This window comes from Salvelinus fontinalis, chromosome 7 (genome assembly GCF_029448725.1).
Source record: "Salvelinus fontinalis isolate EN_2023a chromosome 7, ASM2944872v1, whole genome shotgun sequence".
In the NCBI taxonomy this organism is placed as follows: domain Eukaryota; kingdom Metazoa; phylum Chordata; class Actinopteri; order Salmoniformes; family Salmonidae; genus Salvelinus; species Salvelinus fontinalis.
This window is the reverse complement of record NC_074671.1, coordinates 14,125,737-14,151,312: the sequence shown is the minus strand read 5'-3', so window position 1 is coordinate 14,151,312 and position 25,576 is coordinate 14,125,737. Positions and strand designations below refer to the sequence as shown.

The 25,576-nt window shown below is 41.9% G+C and overlaps 1 protein-coding gene across 3 annotated transcripts in view; it reads right to left on the bottom strand.

Annotated features, from left to right (window-relative positions):
- Positions 1-25,576, bottom strand: part of LOC129859013 (semaphorin-5A-like) — a 275,583-nt gene that overhangs the window by 51,495 nt on the left and 198,512 nt on the right. For all 3 annotated transcript variants that reach the window (XM_055928309.1, XM_055928308.1, XM_055928310.1), the window contains 3 exons: positions 25,102-25,283; positions 24,553-24,696; positions 7,510-7,657 (listed from right to left, as the gene is read on the bottom strand). In XM_055928309.1, the coding sequence (XP_055784284.1) occupies positions 7,510-7,657; positions 24,553-24,696; positions 25,102-25,283 (474 nt within the window). The remainder of the gene's footprint in view (positions 1-7,509; positions 7,658-24,552; positions 24,697-25,101; positions 25,284-25,576) is intronic.

The window sequence follows — 25,576 nt, the reverse complement described above, 5'->3', positions numbered from 1 at the left end:
ATAGTACATAACCAAACATTAGCTCTTTAATCCCACCCCTCAGCCTCTCTCAGCCCATCCCACCTATCACCATAGACCACCCACGTGCTGTAATGTTTTACAACATTTTTTAATCTTTCTAATCGTATATTATCCACAGATTGTGAGCTAAAGATGAAAACCTTTCCTACAAGTATTATTATATTATTTATTGACTGACTATGGCTTTCCAAATCACCAAACACTGTTGTTTGTAAGGTTAATATTAAGTGCATGTTATGGTGACCAGAAACCAGCTTCATAGGGGCAATACCAGAATAAATTATCAATTGATTCTGTCTCTACAGTGCTGAGATTGTTGTATGCCCCAGATATATAGAATTCTGTTGGTGGCAAGAATGTTATATAAGAATTTAAATTGAAAAGCTCTAAGTGTTGATTCAAGTGTATTTTTTTTCACATCAAAAATCTCATCCCATTTATTTTGCAACCTTATTGGTGCAGCTGTCAACATTTTTGTCCTCAGATGAAACTGGTATATCTTTCTATTTATGCAAATACCTTTCATTTGTGTTATCATACGTTAAGTGTTCATTATTATTACAGGGCTCCAAACAAACAAATTTCCCCCAGTGTCACTGCCACCACTATCTTCTACTGTAATCATCTTATATAGTCATTCATAGTTTAATAAATAAACTACTGAGGTATTCAGGAAATAAGTAATTTCATCTAACACGTCCAAGCAGGAATAAATTATTCAAGATATTTTGATGTGCAGCCTAAACCAGTGATTGACATGAATTTTGGGTTGACATTTAGACTATAGTGTGACTATATGTGACTTATTTCAGGAAACTAGGCATATGGCACATGTCACCACCTCTGGCCTGCTCGCCTCCCTACCACTGAGGAAGTACAGTTCCCGCTCAGCCTCCCCCCCCACCCCCCTTAAAAGATTTAGATGCACAATTGTAAAGTGGCTGTTCCACTGGATGTCATAAGGTGAATGCACCAATTTGTAAGTCGCTCTGGATAAGAGCGTCTGCTAAATGACTTAAATATTTAAAAAAATGATGTAATGTAATGTCACCACTTCACAGGAGAGGTATTTGAACATAAACACTTATTTTTTTATCAAAATAATTTTTGGGTCAGAAATGCCTTCTGTAACATTTAAACTTTCATGTGCCTTAATTAATAACAAACTTGTATGTCATCTGTAAATACAATGAAAAATGTTAAATTACGTGCCAAGTTGGTTTAGCCAAGGAAAAAGACAGGAAACTTCCCTCTAGCCATGATTAGCTGAGATAATGGTTGTGCTGGACATGCTGAGAGATGAGTTCGGATTGGTCTGCCATGTAGCATGCATCTGTCTTTAGCATGAGCTGCTCAGTAAGTGTAGGTAATCCCTTCTAACGCGGCTTTTTTGAAAGAAATCACGTAGTAGAACTGCAAAAGTGTTGCTAATGCTCTCCACTTTCTGGGGGATAATCGTGCCATGCTGACTCTCTCTGACTCTAAAAATGAATCAGACAATGAGGAAATTCAAGATTTAGGTAATAACATTTTCATTGAACCAGACATTGTAGTTTTCTGATGACAGCGATGGGGGAGAAATGGCGATCAACAGTGTTCTTGTCGTGGAAGAATTTGACCGAGGTTTGAAATCAGTGGAATACCCAGTGGAAGCAGAGTATGATAGCTAAGAATATGGAGAAAATTCTGCTGTTTGATTTCAAATATGCGGAGGAGAACACAGTTGTATAAAACACCTGTCTTTGGATTACATCTACAAACTAAGGGCAACCATGCCACCCGTGACAGAGAGGGAGAAGCGTTAATCTATGTATACGAGTAAGAGTCTAGCTAGCTACATGTTCAGATATATTACATTTCTAATTTTGTCAGAAAGTCATTTTCATTGCAAGTTAAAGGGTACTTTTGCTAGCTAGCTAACGTTAGCTGGCTGGCTCGCTAGCTAGCTAATTTTACGTGTATGACCTGTGTAGTAATATCATTCATTTCTCAGAAAGCCATTTGCATTGCTAGTTATAGCCTAATGTTAGCTAGCTAGCTAACATTGAACCTAGTTGGTTAGCTTTAGCTTTATGCATGTATGGTAGTAACGTTATGAGTTGGGGTTATGGTTCATTGTTTAGCTAGCTAGCTACATGTAAAAAAAAAAAGTTAGACTCCACCATGCAAATAACCATTTCACAGTACTGTTTACACCTTCTGTATCCTGTGCATGTAACAAATAAACTTTTATTTTATTTGATATAGTGTGTGTTTACTAGAGACGGTAGTGGTAAGAACAGCATGACCTGCACCAAAGTCAAATTAGGATAAAAAGTTAGGCCAACGAGACAGTGTCCAAGTTAAAACATTCTCAGAATGCCCTGCTTTTATTTCGGCACACTCACAACCCGAAGCAATTTTCTGTAATTAGCCCGCCATTAAAACTTGTAAATAATTATCTTGTTGTGAGTTTATTTTCCTGTAATAATGAATACAAATTAGCTAAAGTTAACATGTTGTCAGCTATTATACGGTAATTATTTGAACTGGCTAGCCAGGTAACTTAATGTTAGCTAGCCAGCTAACAAGCTTGAAACTATTTTATTTACTTTATTTAAGATATTTCTTTTGTACGGTTTTTGTGCAATTTCGCTGTAATATTAATCTGTAATAGTAATCTGTAATACTAATCTGTAATAGTAATCTGTAATACTAATCTGTAATGAGCCTTTGGCTGATCAGTGGGCAACGGCCGGCCCCCCTACCAAGATGGACCAGACCGTTTTTCTGACAGGCAAAGAGCACACTCTTAAAAAGAGCACACTCTACACTGTCACCTTACTGAAAACTTTTTGGGGAAGCTAAAACCATGATTTGGTCAAACATTAAAGTACAATATCCTCATGGTTCCTGTAATATAAGTGTCTGCCCCGGTGCCCGTTTCACTGGGGTCTGCTGCTGTGATGATCGAGCCACTCTCAAGCCACTCTCCTCTCCACGTTGTGCTCAAGTGTTCTGATCGTATAACATTTCAAAATACAATTGAGGGAAAAACACAGCTTTGGGAGATTCTTCCCCTTGTCCCTGTCGAAGAGAGGAGGGTCTCAGCTTTCTGTAGGTATTAATTTGTATTTCTCAATCAACTCTCAACATTTAGCTCAACAGCAACTATTTTACAACCAGGATATTTAATGTGACTTTGAGATATAGAGTGGTGCGCGTGAGAAATGCACACCGGTCTTGGTCAGGTCAAAGGTCAAAGGTCTCAACGATCGTATCCTACGACTGCATGTTTCGTACGCCATTAAAAGACCTAGATGTAATATTTTTTCAATGTAATTTCAGAAAAGGTCCTTAATATATCTACAGTAATACTGTAATGATAGTGTTTCACAACATTCTTTCCCACATTTTTTATTGGGCCAAATTTGCATGTTAATAGTCCAGCGTTCTTATTGGTCCACAAATGTTGTCGAATTGACTGGGGCCAGCAAATACAACAAATTTGACAACAAGAGATTTGTTGGCCGTAGTCAATTTGACAACAAGAGAAGGTTTGCTGTTGAATTGTTACACGTAGTACCTTTAAATGTACTGTTGGGTGAATACATGGCTACTAGCAGTGGGCATTATATTTAGAGTTAGTGATCTAGTTCATGTGTTTTGTATTTACACTTCATCAGGTGTTGAACCACAAAGTAATTAGCCTATGATATCAGTTAGTGTACATGAAGATGTATGTAATGAATACATTTTAACTGTCAAATATGTGACCGACTGGCTTGATTTTTATGTAAAACAACTTGAAATGTTGTTTTTTACGTTGGATAAAAGTAGAGACTCAGAGCTAGAAAAAGGTATATAATACACTACAGTTGAGGAACAATGGGAAAGTAATTCTGTTATGAAAATTGATAAACTAGTAACCCCACTTTTTGGTACACCTACTGGAGAGCTCCTCTTTGCCATTCAGCATGGTTCTTAAACCTTAGCCCCACCCATCTCTTTAAGGATTCATGTGAGGCCATGTGCTAAACAGAGTGAGTACTTTAGTGTACTAAACAACCAAACATTTCAAGACTAAAGGCTGGTTTATACTACGTCTATTGACTCACCTCGACAACATCCGCTGAAATTGCAGAGCGCGAAATTCAAAATACAAAAATCGTAATATTAAACATTCATGAAATTACAACTTACATTGTTTAAAAGCTTAACTTCTTGTTAATCCAACATCTTTGTCAGATTTCAAAAAGGCTTTACGGCGAAAGCATACCATGCGATTATCTGAGGACAGCGCCCAGCATACACCAGCATTCAAAACATTTCCAAATCAGCAGAGGCATCACAAAAATCAGAAATAGAGATAAAATAAATCACTTACCTTTGAAGATCTTCCTCTGTTTGCAATCCCAAGGGTCCCAGCTACACAACAAATGGTTGTTTTGTTTGATAAAGTCATTCTTTATATCCCCAAAAAGTCAGTTTAGTTGGCGCGCTTGATTCAGAGATCCACCTGTTCCACTCGTTCAACATGCATACAAAGGAATCCGAAAAGTTACCAATAAACTTTGTCCAAACAAGTCAAACAATGTTTCTAATAAATCCTCAGGTACCCTAATATGTAAATAAACGATCATATTTAACACGGAATGTAGTATGTTCAATACCGGAGATAAATAACGAGGTGCGCACCCTCATCCACTCGCGCAACAAGACTACAGTCCACATGACAGCCACCTTGAAAAACTACAACTACTAATTCATTTTTCAAAAAAACAAGCCTGAAATCCTTTCTAAAGACTGTTGACATCTAGTGGAAGCCATAGGAACTGCAATCTGGGAGGAATTCCTTTCCTAGCGTCCATGTCCAGGTCAATGTCATCTTTTTCATTTGTATATTTTTTTAAGATTTTGTTTGTTTTTGTTTGTCAACTAAAAAATGGTCAGCCCATATGGCATTTGCCACAATTGCCAGATGGGCAATCCGCCCCTAGTGAATCCTGTGATGCTCTGTATCTACTAATTTTTTTAAACCCTGTTCTAGTTCTAGCTGCCCCACTACATGGAATTATATCGATAAGCTTCCCACACTCTAATGACAATGGACAAAGCTTCCCACACTCTAACGACAATGGACAGAGCTTCCCACATTCTAATGACAATGGACAAAGCTTCCCACATTATATTGACAATGGACAAAGCTTCCCACACTCTAACGACAATGGACAAAGCTTCCCACACTCTAATGACAATGGACAAAGCTTTCCACACTCTAACGACAATGGACACAGCTTCCCACACTCTAATGACAATGGACAAAGCGTCCCACACTCTAATGACAATGGACAAAGCTTCCCACACTCTAATGACAATGGACAAAGCTTCACACCCTCTAACAATAATGGACAAAGCTTCTCACACTCTTATGACAATGGACAAAGCTTCCCACATTCCAATGACAATGGACAAAGATTTCCACACTCTAACAACATTGGACAAAGCTTCCCACAATCTAATGACAATGGACAAAGCTGCCCACACTCTAACAATAATGGACAAAGCTTCTCACACTCTAACAACAATGGACAAAGCTCCCCACACTCTAATGACAATAGACATAGCTTTCCACACTGTAATGACAATGGATAAAGCTTCCCACAGTCTAACAATAATTGACAAAGCTTCTCACACTCTAACGACAATGGACAAAGCTTCCCACACTCTAACGACAACGGACAAAGCTTCCCACATTCTAATGACAATGGGCAAAGCTTCCCACACTCTAACAATAATGGACAAAGCTTCTCACACTCTAACGACAAGGGACACAGCTTCCCACACTCTAATGACAATGGACAAAGCTTCTCACACTCTAATGACAATGGACAAAGCTTCCCACACTCTAATGACAATGGACAAAGCTGCCCACACTCTAACAATAACGGACAAAGCTTCTCACACTCTAACAACAATGGACAAAGCTTCCCACACTCTATGACAATGGACAAAGCTTCCCACAATCTAATGGCAATGGACAAAGCTTCCCACACTCTAACGACAATGGACAAAGCTTCCCACACTCTAACGACAATGGACAAAGCTTTTCCACACTCTAATGACAATAGACATAGCTTCCCACACTCTAACCATACTGGACAAAGCTTCCCACACTCTAACGACAATGGACAAAGCTTCCCACACTCTAACGACAATGGACACAGCTTCCCACACTCTAACGACAATGGACACAGCTTCCCACACTCTAATGACAATAGACACAGCTTCCCACACTCTAATGACAATGGACAAAGCTTCACACACTCTAATGACAATGGACAAAGCTTCCCACACTCTAACAATACTGGACAAAGCTTCTCACACTCTAACGTTAATGGACAAAACTTCCCACACTCTAATGACAATTGACAAAGCTTCACTCACTCTAATGACAATGGACAAAGCTTCCCACACTCTAATGACAATGGACAAAGCTTCCCACACTCTAACGACAATGGACAAAGCTTCCCACACTCTAACGACAATGGACAAAGCTTCCCAAACTCTAACGACAATGGACAACGCTTCCCACACTCTAATGACAATGGACACAGCTTCCAACACTCTAATAACAATGGACATAGCTTCCCACACTCTAATGACAATGGACAAAGCTTCCCACACTCTAATGACAATGGACAAAGCTTCTCACACTCTAACGACAATGGACAAAGCTTCCCACACTCTAATGACATATGGACAAAGCTTCCCACACTCTAATGACAATGGACAAAGCTTCCCACACTCTAATGACAATGGACAAAGCTTCCCACACTCTAATGACAATGAACAAAGCTTCCCACACTCTAATGACAATGAACAAAGCTTCCCACACTCTAATGACAATGGACAAAGCTTCCCACACTCTAATGACAATGACAAAGCTTCTCACACACTAACGACCATGGCAGAAAATGGGGGATTTTTAAACAGAGGTTTAACTGATCCTTTCAAAGTTGGTCATATTATATATCAATTGAAAGGTAATTTCATGACCTTCAGAACCACTTGTCAAACAAAGTTTAAAATGTATCAAGTTGTTCTATTTAAAGCAATTCATATACCCTAGAAGTCAGCGGGTCCAAATTCTTTTGACTTGAACAATCAGAGAAAGCTCCCATTGCTGCACACTGGTATCACACATTTTCCAACTCTAGGGACATAGACCTTACATTTTATTTCACTATGATGAGCCAGACGGAACACATTTGGGGGTGTGGCTCATTGACTAAAGTGTTATGTGGTATATTGTATCTTCTGATTAGAAACACTAAGGGATTTAAGGGAATTGAAGTTCAATGTTATAACTGAGATTTAGAAGTTCAAGGACAGTCTGCGATAGAAGTGCAGCCTAGATCTGTGTGTGTGTGTGTGTGTGTGTGTGTGTGTGTGTGTGTGTGTGTGTGTGTGTGTGTGTGTGTGTGTGTGTGTGTGTGTGTAACATACCTGAGCGCACCCGGGGCACTCGTTACCGTTCTCGCAGGTCCTGCGGCGTGATTGGATGCCGCCTCCGCAGGGCACCGTGCAGCGTTCCCATGCTGACCATGCCGACCAATAGACATGAGGTGGGCAGGGCAGGTGCTCGTTGCAATACCTGGGAAGGACAAAGACCACAGGGGATGAGTGTGTGTGTGTGTGTGTGTTTGTGTGGGTGTGAAGGCGAGTATCACACAGAGGCTATAGGAGTGATGGGGGAACTTTACCCAGTAGTATCCCCAAGTCAGCCTATCTGTCTTTAGAGTGGTTGGCTGTAAATTATGGTCTTTTTGACATGATACACACAAATCATGTCCAATCAATTGAATTTACCACAGGTGGACTCCAATCAAGTTTTAGAAACATCTCAAGGATGCTCAATGGAAACAGGATGCACCTGAGCTCAATTTCAAGTCTCATAGAAAAGGTTTTGAATACTTATGTAAATAAGGTATTTATGTTTTTAATTTTTAATAGATTCGCAAGAATTCTAAAAACCTGCTTTCGTTTTGTCATTATGGGGTATTGTGATGTCATTATGGGGTATTGTGATGTCATTATGGGGTATTGTGATGTCATTATGGGGTATTGTGTGTACTATAGATTGATCAGGAAAACAATTTATACAATCATTTTTCGAATAAGGCTGTAACTCAACAAAATGTGGAAAGAGTCAAGGGATACTTTCCGAATGGACTGTATACCGATACCACAAGAAAAGAGAAGAGTGACTAATTATAGAGAACTACTGTACAGTCCCAGGATAGACAGACAAACTGACAGAACTGTCAGACCAATGTTGACTCCTAAACTCCCATTTGAACAACCACATTTTAACTGACAGAAATATTCCACTTTTATGTCGCCATCAACAGAGAAATGACACCCTATGAAAGTAGATTTACAATTGAAATCCCAAAGGCTGTAAGTGCACCATATGTGTGCTCACACAGTGTGAACATCCTCTGAGATTGATAAATGTGTGTAATGTGAATTTATGAAAGCTATATTTTAATTAGTCTTAATGCATATTCCATATGCATATTCCATTTCGAAGTTGTTCAAAATGTCACATTTCTATGTGTTTAAGGTTAAGTTCAGGCATTATCTCCGAATGGTTAAGGTTTGGGATATACTTAAAACAGAAATATAAAAAAACACTTTCTATTGCTGAATTCAAACTTACAACTTTTCACCCTTTGAAATCAGAGGCAGATGCTTACGCATCCCTGTCCACAGCGCCCTAGCAAAACCAAAACCTACTTGAAGGTAACAGCGCTCACTGTTGCCCCTAGTGGCCTGTTTCCGTGTCATCTCCCGACGTCCTCAGACATGGATGGACGTCGAATAATGACTTGTATCATGGGTGACCTGGCTGATTTGAATGATGCTGCCTTTGAAAAGGCCACATAGACTCGTATGTCATGTTTAATGACATTGTTTCCTAGAAAGGGTTAACTGTACGGCCCCTTTGGTTAATTAATAAACATGCCTTATCTAATAACGTGATGGTATTCATAGCCTTATTAGTGCCTATAGACGTCATTTCAGACCTTTTACACAAACTAAAAATACTAAAAGCAGCAGATATTCACAGTGTTGGTTGAAGCATGAAACACATTGTCGGGGCTTCCGAGTAGCACAGCGATCTAAAGCACTGTATCACAGTGCTAGAGGCGTCACTACAGACCCGAGTTCGATCACAGGCTGTGTCGCAGGCGACCGGGAGACCCATGAATCGATGCACAATTGGCCCAGCATCGTCCGGGTTAGAAAAGGGTTTGGGAAGACCCGGGATGTCCTTGTCCATATACGCTCGAGCGGATTCCTTGTGGCGGGCCATGCACATGCCCGCTGACTTCGGCCGCCAGTTGTACAGTGTTTCCTCAGACACATTGGTAGAGTTGCTTCCGGGTTAAGAGAGCAGTGCATTAAGAAGCAGCGCGGCTTGGCAGGGTCATTTTCGGAGGACATATAGCTCTCGACCTTCGCTTCTCCCGAGTCCGTACGGGAGTTGCAGCGATGGGACAAGACTGTAACTACCAATTGGACATCAAAAGTAAAAGGGGTAAAAAGTATACTTTTTTTATAAACACATTGTCTGTTGGCGAGAAACGTAAGCAATTTCCCCTTATTTGATCGTGCCTGAGATTTGACTGAGCGAGAAAGATATGTGTCTTGTTATAACTGCAGATACAGATAACAGATAGATATTACAGCGCAATGAAAAGTTGAAATAGAAAAACATTTGTGTGTTACTCCTGTTATTCTACTAAACCTTTTACATTAAAGAGCATGAGACTTGGCTGAGGAAGGGGAGACGGAGAGAGCGAGCGGGAGAGAGGGAGAGAGAGAGAGGGAGGTATAGCGAGAGAGAGTAAGAGAGAGAGAGGGAGGTATAGAGAGACAGTGAGAAAGAGAGGGGCTGAATGATAGAGGGGAGAGGGATGTATATATATATATATATATATCTCTCTCTATATATATATATATATATATATATATATATATATATATATATATATATATATATATAGAGAGAGAGAGCACCGATTGCAGGAAAAAGGAGAAAAAGAAAGTGAGAGACAGAACGCGAGGGAGGAAAGGAAGCAAGGGAGGGAGAGAATGGCTGTAAATATGACATAGTGTCCATGGTAGCGATAGCAGCAAGGTCCCTGCAGATATCAGAGTGGAGAAGACAGGGCCCCCTGCAGAGATCAAAATGGAGGAGACAGGGTCCCCTGCAGAGATCAGAAGGGAGGAGACAGGGCCCCCTGCAGAGATCAGAATGGAGGAGGAGACAGGGCCCCCTGCAGAAATCAGAATGGAGGAGACAGGGCCCCTTGCAGAGATCAGAATGGAGGAGACAGGGCCCCTTGCAGAGATCAGAAGGGTTGAGTCTAGGCCCCCTGCAGAGATCAGAAGGGAGGAGACAGGGCCCCCTGCAGAGATCAGAAGGGAGGAGACAGGGTCCCCTGCAGAGATCAGAAGGGAGGAGACAGGGCCCCCAGAAGGGAGGAGACAGACCCATTGATCTGCCGGGTCCCCTGCTCAGAATAAAGGGAGACAGCCTTAACCAGATCCATAGTAAATAGATTAATAAACTCATCGTCAATCCAGCCATGAAAATCATTCTGCTCTCAGATTAGATTAGCCTTCGTTTAATGCAACACCCCCCCCCCCCCCCTAGTAAAGCTGGGCAGGAAGTCAAGAAGAAAATGGTGCGATTTACTGGCCTATAGGAGCTGAGTAAGCAGGGGAATACATAAGCTTGAACATTAGCCAGACAAACTTTGGCCCCATTGCATTGACTGGGATAGTAGTTAATGTCAAGAAACCAGGGCCAAACTTCTGGAGAGAGCCTGGAATGTGTGTGTGTGTGGCTACTGCATGTGCCTGAGGCCTTTCAATACAGTATCTCTAACCACAGCCATCTGGCCTCAGAGAGAGAGAGAGAGTCAGAGAGAGAGTCAGAGCGAGTCAGGGTAAAGTGTGTGTTGATTAGCTCTGAAAGGAGACCCTATGGCCACAGCAATAACAACCCACTCCATTCCTAACATTAAAGGGAGAGTTCACACCCAAAATGAGTCCACAATCCACACCATCTGTTTCATATAGGACATGTAGAAAACAAGAGGAGAGAGAGATGGATGGAGAGAACGAGAGAGGGAGAGAACGAGAGAGGGAGAGAGGGAGAGAGGGAGAGAGGGAGAGAGGGAGAGAGGGAGTTTGAGTTTTTATAAAACCTTTATTTTCTACTCAATTGTTAACATAAATAATGACACACTGCCTTTTCAGAAATGAAACAATGAATGTAATTCCTACACAAAATAAATAAAAATAAAAATACAAAAGAACATATACATTCAACTTATTTCCTCAACAAAAAATAATTTCCCCTCCTCTACAAAACAAAGCGCTCCTTCATATGCCCACTTCTCCTCAAACAATGGGAGATCTTTTACAGCTGAGAAAAACTCAAAATCCACTTTTATTCTTGCTTTCACTAATCCTTTAAAAACACATCTTATATCCTTCTCATATCCCGTGTCTATTTTATGTTTCCTACTCAAAAAAATTGACATCTTAGCTTGTCCCAAAATAAAATTTAACATTTGACATTTTCTTTTCTGTTGCTTACTATATTGAAACCCCAAAATAAAAACATTGTTATTAAAAATCTCACCTACAGCTCTAAACAATGATTCCAGTATTTCCAATAAAGGTTTTATCCTCTCACACTCCATAAAACAGTGAAAAATGGTTTCTCTTATATTACAAAAAGGACATCCATCTCTAACATCTGAATTAATGACAGATACAAAAGCATTAACTGCAATAATGCCATGTAACACCCTCCATTGCATATCACCAGTACCCTTTTGTAACGGTGGTTTGTACAGTGCTCTCCATGCTGGCTTTACCTTGTCATCAATTCCCAATTTTACCCTCCATGGAGTGTCTTTTCTATTTTTCAATTTCTCTTTGTTTAACACCTTAACACACCCCCTATACAAATCCTTCCCATTCACCTCATCCAAACCCACCTCCTCCAACCCTCTCAAATCCAACAATATACCCTTTCTCTCTGACTCTGTGATATTTGGTGTAATCCCTAATCTTGGAAATGAGACGTCTTCATCTTGTTCCTTCTTCTTGTGGCTATTAAGCATTCCCCATTCTTCCGCTGACAGAGCTTTCCTGCAGCTTCCCAGCATTTGTCCAACAATCCTTTCCGACCTCACCCCCAAATGTTCAGCCAACCGTCTTCCATCCATTAAGTCGGGCCCAGCCATTGCCATTAACTGTCTTAAGGTGATTATTTTTCCCTTCACCAGAATCTTGGAGAAATGTGGAACAGCTGCAGTTGTACAATCCAGTCTTGCCCCACACACCAGAGGTTCCTCCAACAGCCAATGCACTGACTCCGCTGAAGTTCGTCTGGACACCTTCATTATGCTCCACACTCTGAGAAGGCCTCTGTAAAACGGAGGTACTCCCTCCCTAGAAATCTGGCTACTATCAACCAGAAATAAAGCCTTCTTTAAACCTAAACCTCCAACCCTCTGTAACACAAGGCCTGCTACCCCCCTCCACACCACATTTTCCTGTCCATAAAGCAACCTTTGAATAAACTGAAAACGGAAAGCAGCAGCCCTACTAGCAAGATGTACCAGACCTTGTCCCCCCTCCTCTTTTGACAAATACAAAACACTTTGTGGAACCCAGTGATATTTATCCCAAAAAAAATCTACCATAATTGCCTGTATCTTAGCCAGAAGACCAGAAGGTGGTTCTAAAACTGCCAACCGATGCCATAATGCAGAGGCAATCACATTGTTAACTATAATAGTTCTCCCCCTATATGACATTCGAGATAACAACCAACGCCATCTCCTCATCCTCCCTTCCACCATTTCAACCACCCCAATCCAATTTCTTTCCATAATCCCCTCATCTCCTAAGTACACTCCAAGATACTTAAACCCTCCCTTACACCATTCCAATCCCCCTGGCAAAGCCATGATCCCTCCAGACCATTCTCCAATCTGTAATGCACAACTCTTTTCCCAATTTACTTTTGCCGAGGATATTCCCCTAAACCGATCAACCATTAGACTCAAACTATCCACCTCCGCTTGATTTTTCACTAAAACAACTACATCATCAGCATAGGCTGAAAGACGAATAGGAGGAATATCCTTGGAAAGGTACACCCCTTCAATGCGACTTCTAATGCTATTTAGTAGTGGCTCTATAGCAATGGCATACAGCATCCCTGATAAAGAACATCCCTGCCTAATACCTCTACACACTTTAAAAGGAGCACTCAAACCACCGTTAACTTTCAATACACTTTCAATGTCACCATATATCACCTTTATCATGTCAATAAAACCAGAGCTGAACCCAAACGCCTCAAGCGTATGCCATAAATATTGATGTTCAACTCGGTCAAATGCCTTTTCCTGATCAATTGAAATTAGACCTGCATCCACCCCAATAGCCTTAGAGATGTCCAAAAAGTCACGAATCAGAGAAATGTTATCCCCTATCTGCCTGCCAGGAACACAGTAGGACTGGTCCGTATGTATGATTTGCCCCATCACCTCCCTCAGCCTGTTGGACAAAGCCTTGGACAGGATCTTATAATCAGTGCACAATAAAGCCACCGGCCTCCAGTTTTTCACCTCCCTAGGGTCTCCCTTTTTGGGCAGTAGGGTGAGGACAGCCCTTCTGCAGCTTAATGGTAGTAACCCTCCGGTTAAACTATCATTAACCACTGCCAGCCAATCTTCTCCCAACATAGTCCAAAAAGACTTAAAAAAGTCAACGGGAAGCCCATCAAAGCCTGGTGCCCTTCCATTTTCCATGCCTTTTAATGCAGAGTATAACTCCTGCAAAGACAATGGTTGCTCAAGCTCAACCTGAGCTTCTGCATCCACCTTTGGGAGCCCATCAAGGAACTTCTGTGTCACTGTTTTATCCTCTTTGTACTCACACTTGTAGAGCTCAGCATAGAACTCTACTGCCCTCTTTCTAATTTCACTAGGGCTAGTGAGCTCTTGTCCAACAGCTGATTTGAGACAATGAATAATTTTTCTTTGTCCATTCTTTTTCTCTAAACCAAAGAAAAATTTGGATGAGGCATCCATTTCAGATATTCCCTGAAACTTACTTCTCACCAATGCCCCCTGTGCTCTGATACCCAGCAGATCTGCCAATTCAACTTTTTTTTTCTTGAGTGCCTGCGTATGGCCCCAATCTCCTGTGGTCTCAACCAACGTCATGAGTTCCACTATTTCAAACTCTAGGGCTTTCATTGATCTGATGATATCCTTGGTGACATTCCTCGTGTATTGATTACAAAATTGTTGAATCTGGATTTTCCCTATATCCCACCACTGTTGAATGGATATAAAACTGTCCTTTTGAGACCTCCACCTCTCCCAGAAAAAACAAAAACATTTCCTGAAGTGAGCATCACTCAATAAAGTTATATTAAAATGCCAGTATGCGCTTTTGGGTTTTACATTATTAATGAACACCACCTCTGTTATTAAACAATGATCAGAAAATCCCACTGGGGTTATCACACTTGATTTACAGACCTGAGATTGATGCTCAAAACAATAAAACCTATCTAACCTTGCCATAGAGATGATGTTCTCTCTCACATGCGCCCAGGTGTACTGCCTTGTGCCTCCATTTTGTCTCCGCCAAATATCACACAATTCATGCGTTACAATGAGGCGTTTTAAAAAGGTCCTTGAGGCTATATGAGGTTCTTGATGATTTCTATCTAAATCACTGACTGTGCAGTTAAAATCCCCAGCAATAAATAAATAATCTTCATTGTTACATTTCTCAATGGTATTTGATAATGTCTCTAAAAAACATACCCTCTCAACTGCCACCACTGGGGCATAGACATTTATCAGACACATAGTGATGTTTTCATACCTTGCTCTAACTTTTAATAACCTCCCCTCAACTACCTCTTCAACCTCATAAGACAAAGGCAAAAACCCCCTTGAGAACAATATAGCCACACCCCCACTTTTAGAATTTTTATGACTACACACCACTGTCCCCCCCCACTCCTTTTTCCACATAACTTCATTTTCCAAATTACTATGTGTTTCTTGTAGAAAATTTATGTCACTTCCCTTTCCCCTAATTAACTCATACACTATCGCTCTTTTTTTAACATCTCTTCCACCATTTATGTTTAAAGAAGAAATCTTAAAACTGCTCATGAATGAAAAAAATATACAGAGGAAAATACAGATATCCCATCTCTTTACAGGGTTAAAACTGCAACTAAACCCTTTCATTTTCTTTAGAATTTACATCACTTATCACTCTCGTGACCACCTTCTTAAGTCTAGCAATTTCAGGGCTTGTCAAACCTTCCCCTGTTATTTTTGACATCAAAAACTTTGCTGATTCAATAAACAATTCACTTTCAGGGAAAAAATCAGTTATATTGTAATCCTGCATATATTTCTTCCCTTTTGTCAACTTCAGAAATTGGCGTACCTTCTTAATTCCATACCTTCCTTCCTCCCCAATTATCTCACTATTTTGTTGCGACGCGTCAGATGACTCACTCCCGCTCTCCTCCCCAGAGGAAAACTCCCCTAAATCTTCAACCTTTTCATCTTCAACTAATTTATCAATCTCTACCTTCCTCTTAGAATTAGACCCTTCACCCCCCCCTACATTCTTTCTCTTACTTCTCGGTACTTTGAAAACAGCTTCTTCCTTTCCTGTTATTTCAATTTCCTCTTTATCTCCAATTTCACTTTCCAACACCACCTCAGCAACGGCAGTCGCAATCTCACAGACTGCTTCCCCTCCCTCCTTGTTCTGATCCACCACAATTGTCCCCGTATCCACACTGCCTTCCTCTCCCCCTTTTCCAACCACATCTGCCCACCTTCTTCCTTCCCCCGTACTTTTAGCAGTTTCATCTCTTTGCGTAAATGCATTATCTGTACCATCACTATAACTACTACCGGGCTCTGCGCGCTCCTTCTCAGGACAACTACGCACCAAATGCCCCTCTCTTCCACACCCAAAACATTTCATTGATTCAGTAGAAGCGTAAAACACATAATCAAATCCATCAATCTTAAAACTAAACGCTAAATTCAGTTCATCAACGTCCTTTTTTAAGATCATATACACTTGCCTCCTATGAGACACGACATGTTTCAGCAACGGAGATTTGCATCCAAAAAGAACTTTCTTTATTGTAGACACAATTTGACCATGACGCGATAATTCTCTCTCCAACACTTCATCTCTAACAAATGGTGGTACGTTAGACAATATAACCTTCTTAGCCGGATTCATAAGTGGAAATACCTTCGTCTGTGTCTCCCTCAAAACAACACCGTTCTCCACCATCGTATTCACTTTTCCAATAGAATCTAAGAATATCACTACTGCGCTATTCATCCTTGAGGCTGATTTAATGCTATCATACCCAATCATACTACCTACCGCTAAAACACATTCTTCCACTGAACATCCAACCTCTGCCAAAATCTTAATTCCATTGCGCCGACTAAGTTTTTCATACTCCAAATTCTCACGAGCGGACATTTTAACCAGCCTCAACCAGCTGGTTGTGCCCTCGCGAAAACAAACAACCTCAAACTATCCCACCACCCCTCTACTTGTTAATTAATAAGTAGAACAATTATCTTTAAACCAACTAATCAATATATATATATTTACATACCAAAACCCAATAGAATGAAAAGAAATCCAGTCGCTCTCACAAACACTCCTGCTTGACGACTCACTTCCCAGCATGCACTCCGAAGAGAGAGAGAGAGAGAGAGAGAGAGAGAGAGAGAGAGAGAGAGAGAGAGAGAGAGAGAGAGAGAGAGAGAGAGAGAGAGAGAGAGAGAGAGAGAGATATAACTATTTGCACTTAATATGACATTTGAAATATCTTTATTCTTTTGGAACTTTTGTGAGTGTAATATTTACTATTCATTTGTATTGTTTATTTCACTTTTGTTTATTATCTACTACACTTGCTTTGGCAATGTTAACATATGTTTCCCATGCCAATAAAGCCCTTAAATTGAAATTGAATTGAGAGAGAGTTGGATTGATGGAGAGAGAGAGAGAGAGAGAGAGAGATAACACAACATTTGAAATGTCTCTATTCTTTTCGAGTGTAATGAGTGTAATGTTTACTGTTCATTTGTTAATGTTTATTTCATTTGGTAAATTATATAATTCACTTGCTTTGGCAATGTTAACATATATTTCCTAATGCCAATAAAGCCCTTAAAACCTTTTCTGAATAGGGGGTGCTGTTTGCACTTTGTAAAAATTTCGTTCCCAAATTAAACTGCCTCGTACTCAATTCTTGCTCGCACAATATGCATATTATTATTACTATTGGATAGAAAAGAATCTCTAGTTTCTAAAACCGTTTGAATTATATCTGTGAGTAAAACAGAACTCGAGTTGGAGCAATCTTCCTGTCAGCAAGTGAGAAATCTGAAATCAGCCAGGCTGTTCTGAGGCCAGTTTATTAATTTGCATGTCTTCTATTGGTTGAGATGCACTGCATACGCCTTCCCCTGGATGTCAGCAAATAGTGAGAATTGAAATGGAGTTGCTAGGCAGGTCTGAGGCCTTATAAATGGACTGGGAACGTGGGGTTCAGTCTTTCCTTCATTCGCCATGACGCAAGACAGACCTCAGGATGGCGTTCTAGAAAGCTCCCGTTATAGCCCTTAGATATATCCGGCTCTGATTTTATTCGAAATAGGTGTTAACTTCTTGAGAATACAGGGGGTGCTGTTTTTGCATTAGCATAATTTCCTCTACAGATTAAACTGCCTCTTATTCAATTATTGCTCTTACTATATGCATATAATTAATACCATTGGATAGAAAACAATCTATAGTTTCTAAAACCGTTTCAATTTTGTCTCTGAGTGAAACAGAAGTCATTTGACAGCACTTTCCCTGACCAAGAAGAAGAATGCAAGATGTGTATGCTCGCTTCAACGCTCTGCCTATATATGGTCACGCCACCTATGACCCGAAACACACTTCATTTGTCTTCCTCTGGGTGTCAAGAGGACGTCAGAGGGGAAATTTTTTGTTTATCTTGTACTGACGTGAAATAAGACCTATTTCTTTGGCGTGACCGACAACTTCCGGTTCTCTGAATCGCGCGATTTTGAGGTGCGATTGTCTACTGTTATGCTGCCGTTACGGATGAAAACTATCTCCGTCTCGAAGTTTGTTTGATACATGTGACCATATCATCTTAATGTATGTTTTTTCAATATAGTTTAATCAGATTATTTGAATTTTTTCGGGAGTTTTGCCGTGTTCGGTTCTGTGAGTTTTTTTACTTTGGACAGAACCGTGCCAGTCGACCAGTACCTATGCTAAATGAAGAGGGAAAGTTGCCATTATGAATGGATTGAACGACTCATCAGGACTAAGGACACCTTGATCAACATTCTGATGAAAGATCAGCAATAGTAAGACCCAATTTACGATGTTATTTCATATATCTGTCGTGCATGTGAACTGGTCGGGGGCGCCCAGCTGGTTCTGGCTGGCGTGGCTATGCTAATTTAGCGCTACATTTTGTTTTCGCTATAAAACATTTAATAAATCTGAAATATTGTTTGGATTCACCAGATGTTGGGCTTTCAATATCTGTACGCTGTGTATTTTTTCTGAAATGTTTTAAGACAAGTAATTAGTTATATGACGTTGGTCTCTGTAATTGTTCTGGCTGCGTCGGCACTATTTCAGATTGCAGCTGCAATGTAGAACTGTGATTTATACCTGAAAAATGCAAATAAAAAAATAAAAAACTATGCTATACCATAAATATGTTATCAGACTGTCATCTTATGAAGTTGTTTCTTGGTTAGTGGCTATATATATTTTTATTTAGTCGAATTAGTGATAGCTACTGACGCAGGAAAAAACTGTTGGAGTAAAAAAATTGTGTCTTTTGCTAACGTGTTTAGCTAATAGATTTACATATTGTGTCTTCCCTGTAAAACATTATAAAAATCTGAAATGGTGGCTTTATTCACAGGATCTGTATCTTTCATTAGGTGTCTTGGACTTGTGATTTAATGATATTTAGATGCTACTATTTAATTGTGACGCTATGCTAGCGATGCTAATCAGTGTGGGGGGGTGGGGGGTGGGGGGTGCTCCCGGACCCGGGGTAGGTGCTCGGTAGAGGTTAAGCTGCATCCCTGTCTCACCGCACCCCCTCAAAAGAAATGTTTGTGTTTATTGTAACCACTCACTTGTTATTTGTGTACATGGATTTTATAATGTGGTATGTTTTCCCCACAACACCCCTTTCAATCAATTTTTATAGAAGATCCTCATTCCAAATTGAGTCAAGAACTTTTTTGAAATCAACAAAGCATGAGAAGATTTGGCCTTTGTTTTGGTTTCTCAATTTGACATTTGCTCAGTACATTGGTGCTCAGGAAATGTACGAGTCTGCTGGAAATGATAACACAGAGGATTTTCCCAAGGTTGCTGTTGACGCATATCCCAAGGTAGTTATTGGGGTCAAATTTGTCTCAACTTTTGTGGATTGGGGTGATCAGTCCTTGGTTCCAAATATTGGGGACAATGCCAGAGCTAAGGAAATTGTTAAAGAATGTAAGTACAGCCAATTGGAATTTGTGGTCTGTATATTTTATAATTTCATTAAGGACACCATCAACACCACAGGCCTTTTTGGGTTGGAGGGTTTGTATTTTGTCCTGTAGTTCCTTCAATGTAATTGGAGAATCCAATGGGTTCTGCTTGACTTTTGATTTGATAGGGAAGCTGAGAGGTCAAAAATACTGTTTAGATTTTCTACTGACAAGTTTACACCTTTACTTTTACAGTTGAAAGATTTGTCCAGGAAGTTGTCTAAAAGGGATTGAATTTGTTTTTGCCTAATTGTTTTTTGGTAGGTTTCTACACAACATTCCTTCCATTCATCGCATGTCTTATTATTATTCAGTTCCTTTGGATTTGATGGCTCATGATTGAGTATTGCTCTGTTCAAGTAGACTGTGATTTTGCTGTGGTCTGATAGGGGTGTCAGTGGGCTGACTGTGAATGCTCTGAGAGACTCTGGGTTGAGGTCAGTGATAAAGTAGTTTATAGTACTACTGCCAAGAGATGAGCTATAGGTGTACCTACCGTAGTAGTCCCCTTGAAGCCTTCCATTGACTATGTACATTCCCAGCGTGCGACAGAGCTGCTGGAGTTGTGACCTGTTTTTGTCGGTTATGTTGTCATAGTTGTGCCTAGGGAGGCATATGGGGAAGGGAATGATGTCCCCTCCAGGTAGGTTTTGGCATTTAGGCCGCCACAGACTAGTACATGTCCCAGGGCCCCCCTCCAGGATGGAGAAGCTGTCTTCATTAAAGTATGGGGATTCTAGTTGGGGGATATACGTAGCACACAGGAGGACATTTTTCTCTGTTAAGATAACTTCCTTCTGAATTTCTAGCCAAACGTAAAATGTTCCTGTTTTTATCAATTTAATAGAGTGAGTTAGGTCTGCTCTACACAAAATTAGCATGCCCCCTGAGACCCTTCCCTGTTTCACACCTGGTAGTTTGGTGGATGGGACTACCGGCTCTCTGTAACCTAGAGGGCAACCAGTGGGTCCGTCTCCTCTATACCACCCACCTGGTAGTGTGGTGGATGGGACTACCAGCTCTCTGTAACCTAGAGGGAAACCAGTGGGTCCATCTCCTCTATAACATGTTCCTTGTAGAATGACAATGTCTATATTTCGGATTTCTTTTATGAAGTCCAGGTTCCTGATCTTTAGGCCAAAGGCAGATGACCTCAGACCTTGTATATTCCAGGATGAGATAGTGAAGTCTTTGTGTTCCATAAAGTGTCCAATGTTGTTAGTCGTGTGTTTTGGCCTCAGGCTAGTAAGTGTGAGCAGAGCCTGCTGAGTATCTTGTACATGCCATTGGCCTGGGATAATGTAAGAGTGGGGGTTAGGCCTGTTTGCCTGCTCACAGCCTGGGCGTATGTGTGACTTCCATGTTGAGGTCCCGCCGGTCTGGGAGAGTGTCTCGCTGTTCTGGGCACTGTGTCTATTGATCTGTTGCTCCTGTGTGAAGTGTTGCGGCTGAGTTTGAGGGCGTTGTACTGTAGGGTCCGGGCGTAGGAGGGCACTGCTGCCTTTTAGAGGTGGACCTGGTCATAAAGGCTATTCAAATCCAGGGTGGAGTGGTGGGCCAGATAAATCAAATCAAATCAAATGTATTTATATAGCCCTTCTTACATCAGCTGATATCTCAACATTTGGTTTTGAGGCTCGGTGAAGGGAAATACTTTTACCCGCTGTATGGTAGCAGGGTGGAAGTCTTTTCGGGGTAGCAAGGTGGAGATAACCACTTGTGTGTTGGGGAAAGTAGAAGAAGCTTTTTCAATCACTCCTTTGACTGCTGTGGCCACCCATTCCTGCTGTGCTCTCAGGTTGTTTGTGCCTGTGTGTATTATTATGTGGCTGGGTGACCCTAGTTGGTCCTCAGACAGAAGGTGTAGGGCACGCTGGGTGTATTATTATGTGGCTGGGTGACCCTAGTTGGTCCTCAGACAGAAGGTCTAGGGGGCGCTGGGTGTATTATTATGTGGCTGGGTGACATTACTTGGTCGTCAGACAGAAGGTCTAGGGGAAACTGGGTGTATTATTATGTGGCTGGGTGACCCTAGTTGGTCCTCAGATAGAAGGTCTAGAGGGCGCTGGGTGACCCTAGTTGGTCCTCAGACAGAAGGTCTAGGGGGCGCTGGGTGTATTATTATGTGGCTGGGTGACCCTAGTTGGTCCTCAGACAGAAGGTCTAGGGGAAACTGGGTGTTTGTACACCAGACTTTAGACACTGTTTGAGAAAAAGTTTATTTTCTTGTATATATTTCCCATTTGAGTCCATATGGAGTGCAATCTGTGGCTTGTGTATGTCCTCAGTGGGTGTGGGGGGGTGGGGGAGGGGGGGGGGTTGTCAGGAGGGCTATCAGGGTGGCTGACAGGGGGGGTGCTGAGAGGTGGTGGGATCCCCTGGGCTTGGGGTTCTTCATTTGTCTGTTCTGCTGTGATGTCGATGTGGTCAGGGTCTGGGTTGGACTGTTCTGCTGTGGTGTCAAGACTTGTCGGGAGCTGAGGTGGGCTGTTCTGCTGGCTTCTCTGCGGGGGTGGCCACCTCTCTAATGAGTTGTTCTCTGTGACATGCCATCCCCCTCACCCTCTCCCCCAGCAGTCTGATCCTCTCCTCCATCCCCCTCACCCTCTCCTCCAGCAGTCTGATCCTCTCCTCCATCCCCCTCACCCTCTCCCCCAGCAGTCTGATCCTCTCCTCTAGTGCTCTGTTCTGCTTCTGCTCTTTCTCCTGTTGATGTTGTCTCACTACAGTCCAGAGTACAGATATGTCTCTCTCCACCTCCTGCTCTTTCTCCTGTTGATGTTGTCTCACCACAGTCCAGAGTGCAGATATGTCTCTCTCCGGGTCTGGTTGAGGCGGTGTTGTTGAGCTGGAGGATTTTTTTTGTGCTGACGAGTGTGTTCACCTCTTGTTCCAGCTCCACCTGCCTTACCTCCAGCTGGGTAGATGTATCCTTCATTTCATTGAGGGGGTGGTACTCTGTGCTGGGAGGTTGACTTTCTGCTTGGGGTTCCTCATCAATCAATTTCAATTTTATTTTATATAGCCCTTCGTACATCAGATAATATCTCGAAGTGCTGTACAGAAACCCAGCCTAAAACCCCAAACAGCTAGAATGCAGGTGTAGAAGCACTGTGGGGTTGTATAATGAAGAGGTCTGGTCAACCCACTCGGGGTGGGTGTCTTTCTCAGGAGAGAGCTTCTCCTGCTGGGCTAAATCTTTGATAATGTGAAAGTCCAGCTGAAATTGTTTGGGGTTGCCCTGTACCATTACTGTTCGAGATTTGTATACGTTCACATTTCCTGACTCAGAGTCCTCGTTGTCTAGTATCCTGAGTTTCCACCCATCGGTAACACCCCCCCCCCCCCCTCTTAATAAAGGGGTAGTGTGTTAATATAGCACTGTGTTATGCCAGGGGATGGTCTGTGTGGAATTTATTTTATTTAACCTTTATTTAACTAGGCAAGTCAGTTAAGAACAAATTCTTATTTTACAATGACGGCCCAGGAACAGTGGGTTAACTGCCTTGTTCAGGGGCAAAACCACAGACCTTCACCTCGTCAGCTCGGGGATTCGATCAAGCAACCTTTCGGAAGATGAAGTTGCTTATGTTCCCATTTTTATAACAGTCAGCAAAAAGTGTCTCTTGATTTTCCATAAGGAGCTTAATTTTGTACTCTTTTCATGTCTTAACATGTTTTACATAGAGAGGGTCCTGTATTTTAATGACCTCTGAACAGCGGGAGGCGGCTTCAAAGCCCTCTGCATTTGGTTGAGGTAGACTGTGTGACTCTCCTGCCATTGTTCGGCTCAAGGGCTTCGACACCTCTCACGTCAGTGCTAATTGAAGCCGCTCTGTGTGTATCCAAAGGTGGTCAATGAAATTAGCACTGTGATGTCCCGGGTAGAACAAGAGAAGCCAGAACCCCATATAAAGAATGGCCAAGTTAATTGAAATGCTTCATTATGTGGGCTTCTGAGTAGTGCAGCGGTCTAAGGCACTACATCTCAGTGCTAGAGGCGTCACTGCAGACACCCTGGTTCGAATCCAGGCTGTATCACAACCGGCCAGGATTGGGAGTCCCTCAGGGCGGCGCACAATTGGCCCAGCGTCGTCCGGTGTGGGCCGTCATTGCAAATAAGAATTTGTTCTTACCCAGTAACAAAGTACCCAGACACTAAGGAATCGGTCTGAAGTTATTCTCATATTATTATTGACTTTGTTGTAAAGTTTCAGGTAAAAAAGTTTTATTTCCAACAACCTGCACTCTTCCATATTCTCTCCTTCTCACCTCCCTCTCTCTTTTCTCTCTCTCCTTCTCCCTTCTTCTTTCCTCCTTCTAAAATCATTTTTTTTCAGAGGGCATAGCAGGTTGCTTAGAAACCTTCTCAACATCTGGTTGGGGCTGATTATTCCAGACCAAAGCAGCAGAGCTGGAGCTTTACAAGGAGGGCAGCCTCCCTCGTCTGTGTGGAGCCCAGATAGTGGCTCAAAAACATTCCTCTCTCTGTCTTAATTGACTGTCAGACTGAAGCCATTATGAGGAAAAAAGAGTCATATTTCCCATGCTTCACATTACAATGTGTGACTGGCTAATGGATGAAGGACTCAAGACTTCTGTTACGCTCACACCAGCAGGGGGATTGTTTCTGGATAATTGGTGTGGATTTATGGCTGTGTGAATGTGAGTGTGACTGTCTGTATGTGTATGTGGCTGTGTGTGTATGTGTGTACGTGGCTGTGTGGGTGTGTAGCTGTGTGTGCTTGTTTGTACATGTGTATGAATGTACGAGTGTGTCCCGTACCTTTCCTCTCTGTTCTGCCCCACACACACTCGTCCTGCGTGGCGCGGGGTGGGGTTGCTGCAGGACCTCTGTCGGACCTGGAAGCCAATGCCACAGCTGGTGCTACAGGGGATCCACAGACTCCAGGGGCTCCACACACCATTCCTATGGAGTCATCCCCAGAACACAAGGTTACACACACACAGAGTGAGAGGTGTAGTTAACGATAGAACGCTTGCTATTCAGTTAATGTTTCTACTATCCAATAAAATATACACTGCATTTCATGTATTATCCTAAACATGAACTGAATGCTTTCAGTGTCTGTGTGAGCAAAGGGCAGATGGAATGACTGACATATACCAATGGAAAGAAAGACAGACAGACAGACAGACAGACAGACAGACAGACAGACAGACAGACAGACAGAGACAGACAGACAGAGACAGACAGACAGACAGACACAGACAGAGACAGACAGAGACAGACAGAGACAGACAGACAGACAGACAGACAGACAGACAGACAGACAGACAGACAGACAGACAGACAGACAGACAGACTATATACCTGGAGCAGTTGGCGACCTCAACGCTGAGTCCGTGACAGGACTGACCCCCACACTGGGGTTTGGGATTATCACAAGGCCTGGTTCTACACAGACAGGAACCAGCACTGCCCCCATCAGTATGGCTACAGGCCCCCCAGCCTGTCCATGGCCCAAACCCTCCATCCAACGTCACGTTACGCACCTGGGGAGATCACAGGGAGGAGGGAGAAAATACTTCAAACTAGGGTGGAGGTCAACAGAAAAGAAAGAAGGACATAGGGACAGAATGAAGGAGAGAGATGTAAATCTAATGCACCATGGGTAAAACACAGGGAAGGAGTTGGAATAGAGGGAGAAGGTTGGGGAGGATGGCGGGAAGAGTTAGGGAGAGACATAATTATGCATCATCAGGAAAGATGACTAAAACTGATATTCATGTATATTCATTAGAGATATAGAGAGAGATATGGATATATATATATATGAGAGAGAGAG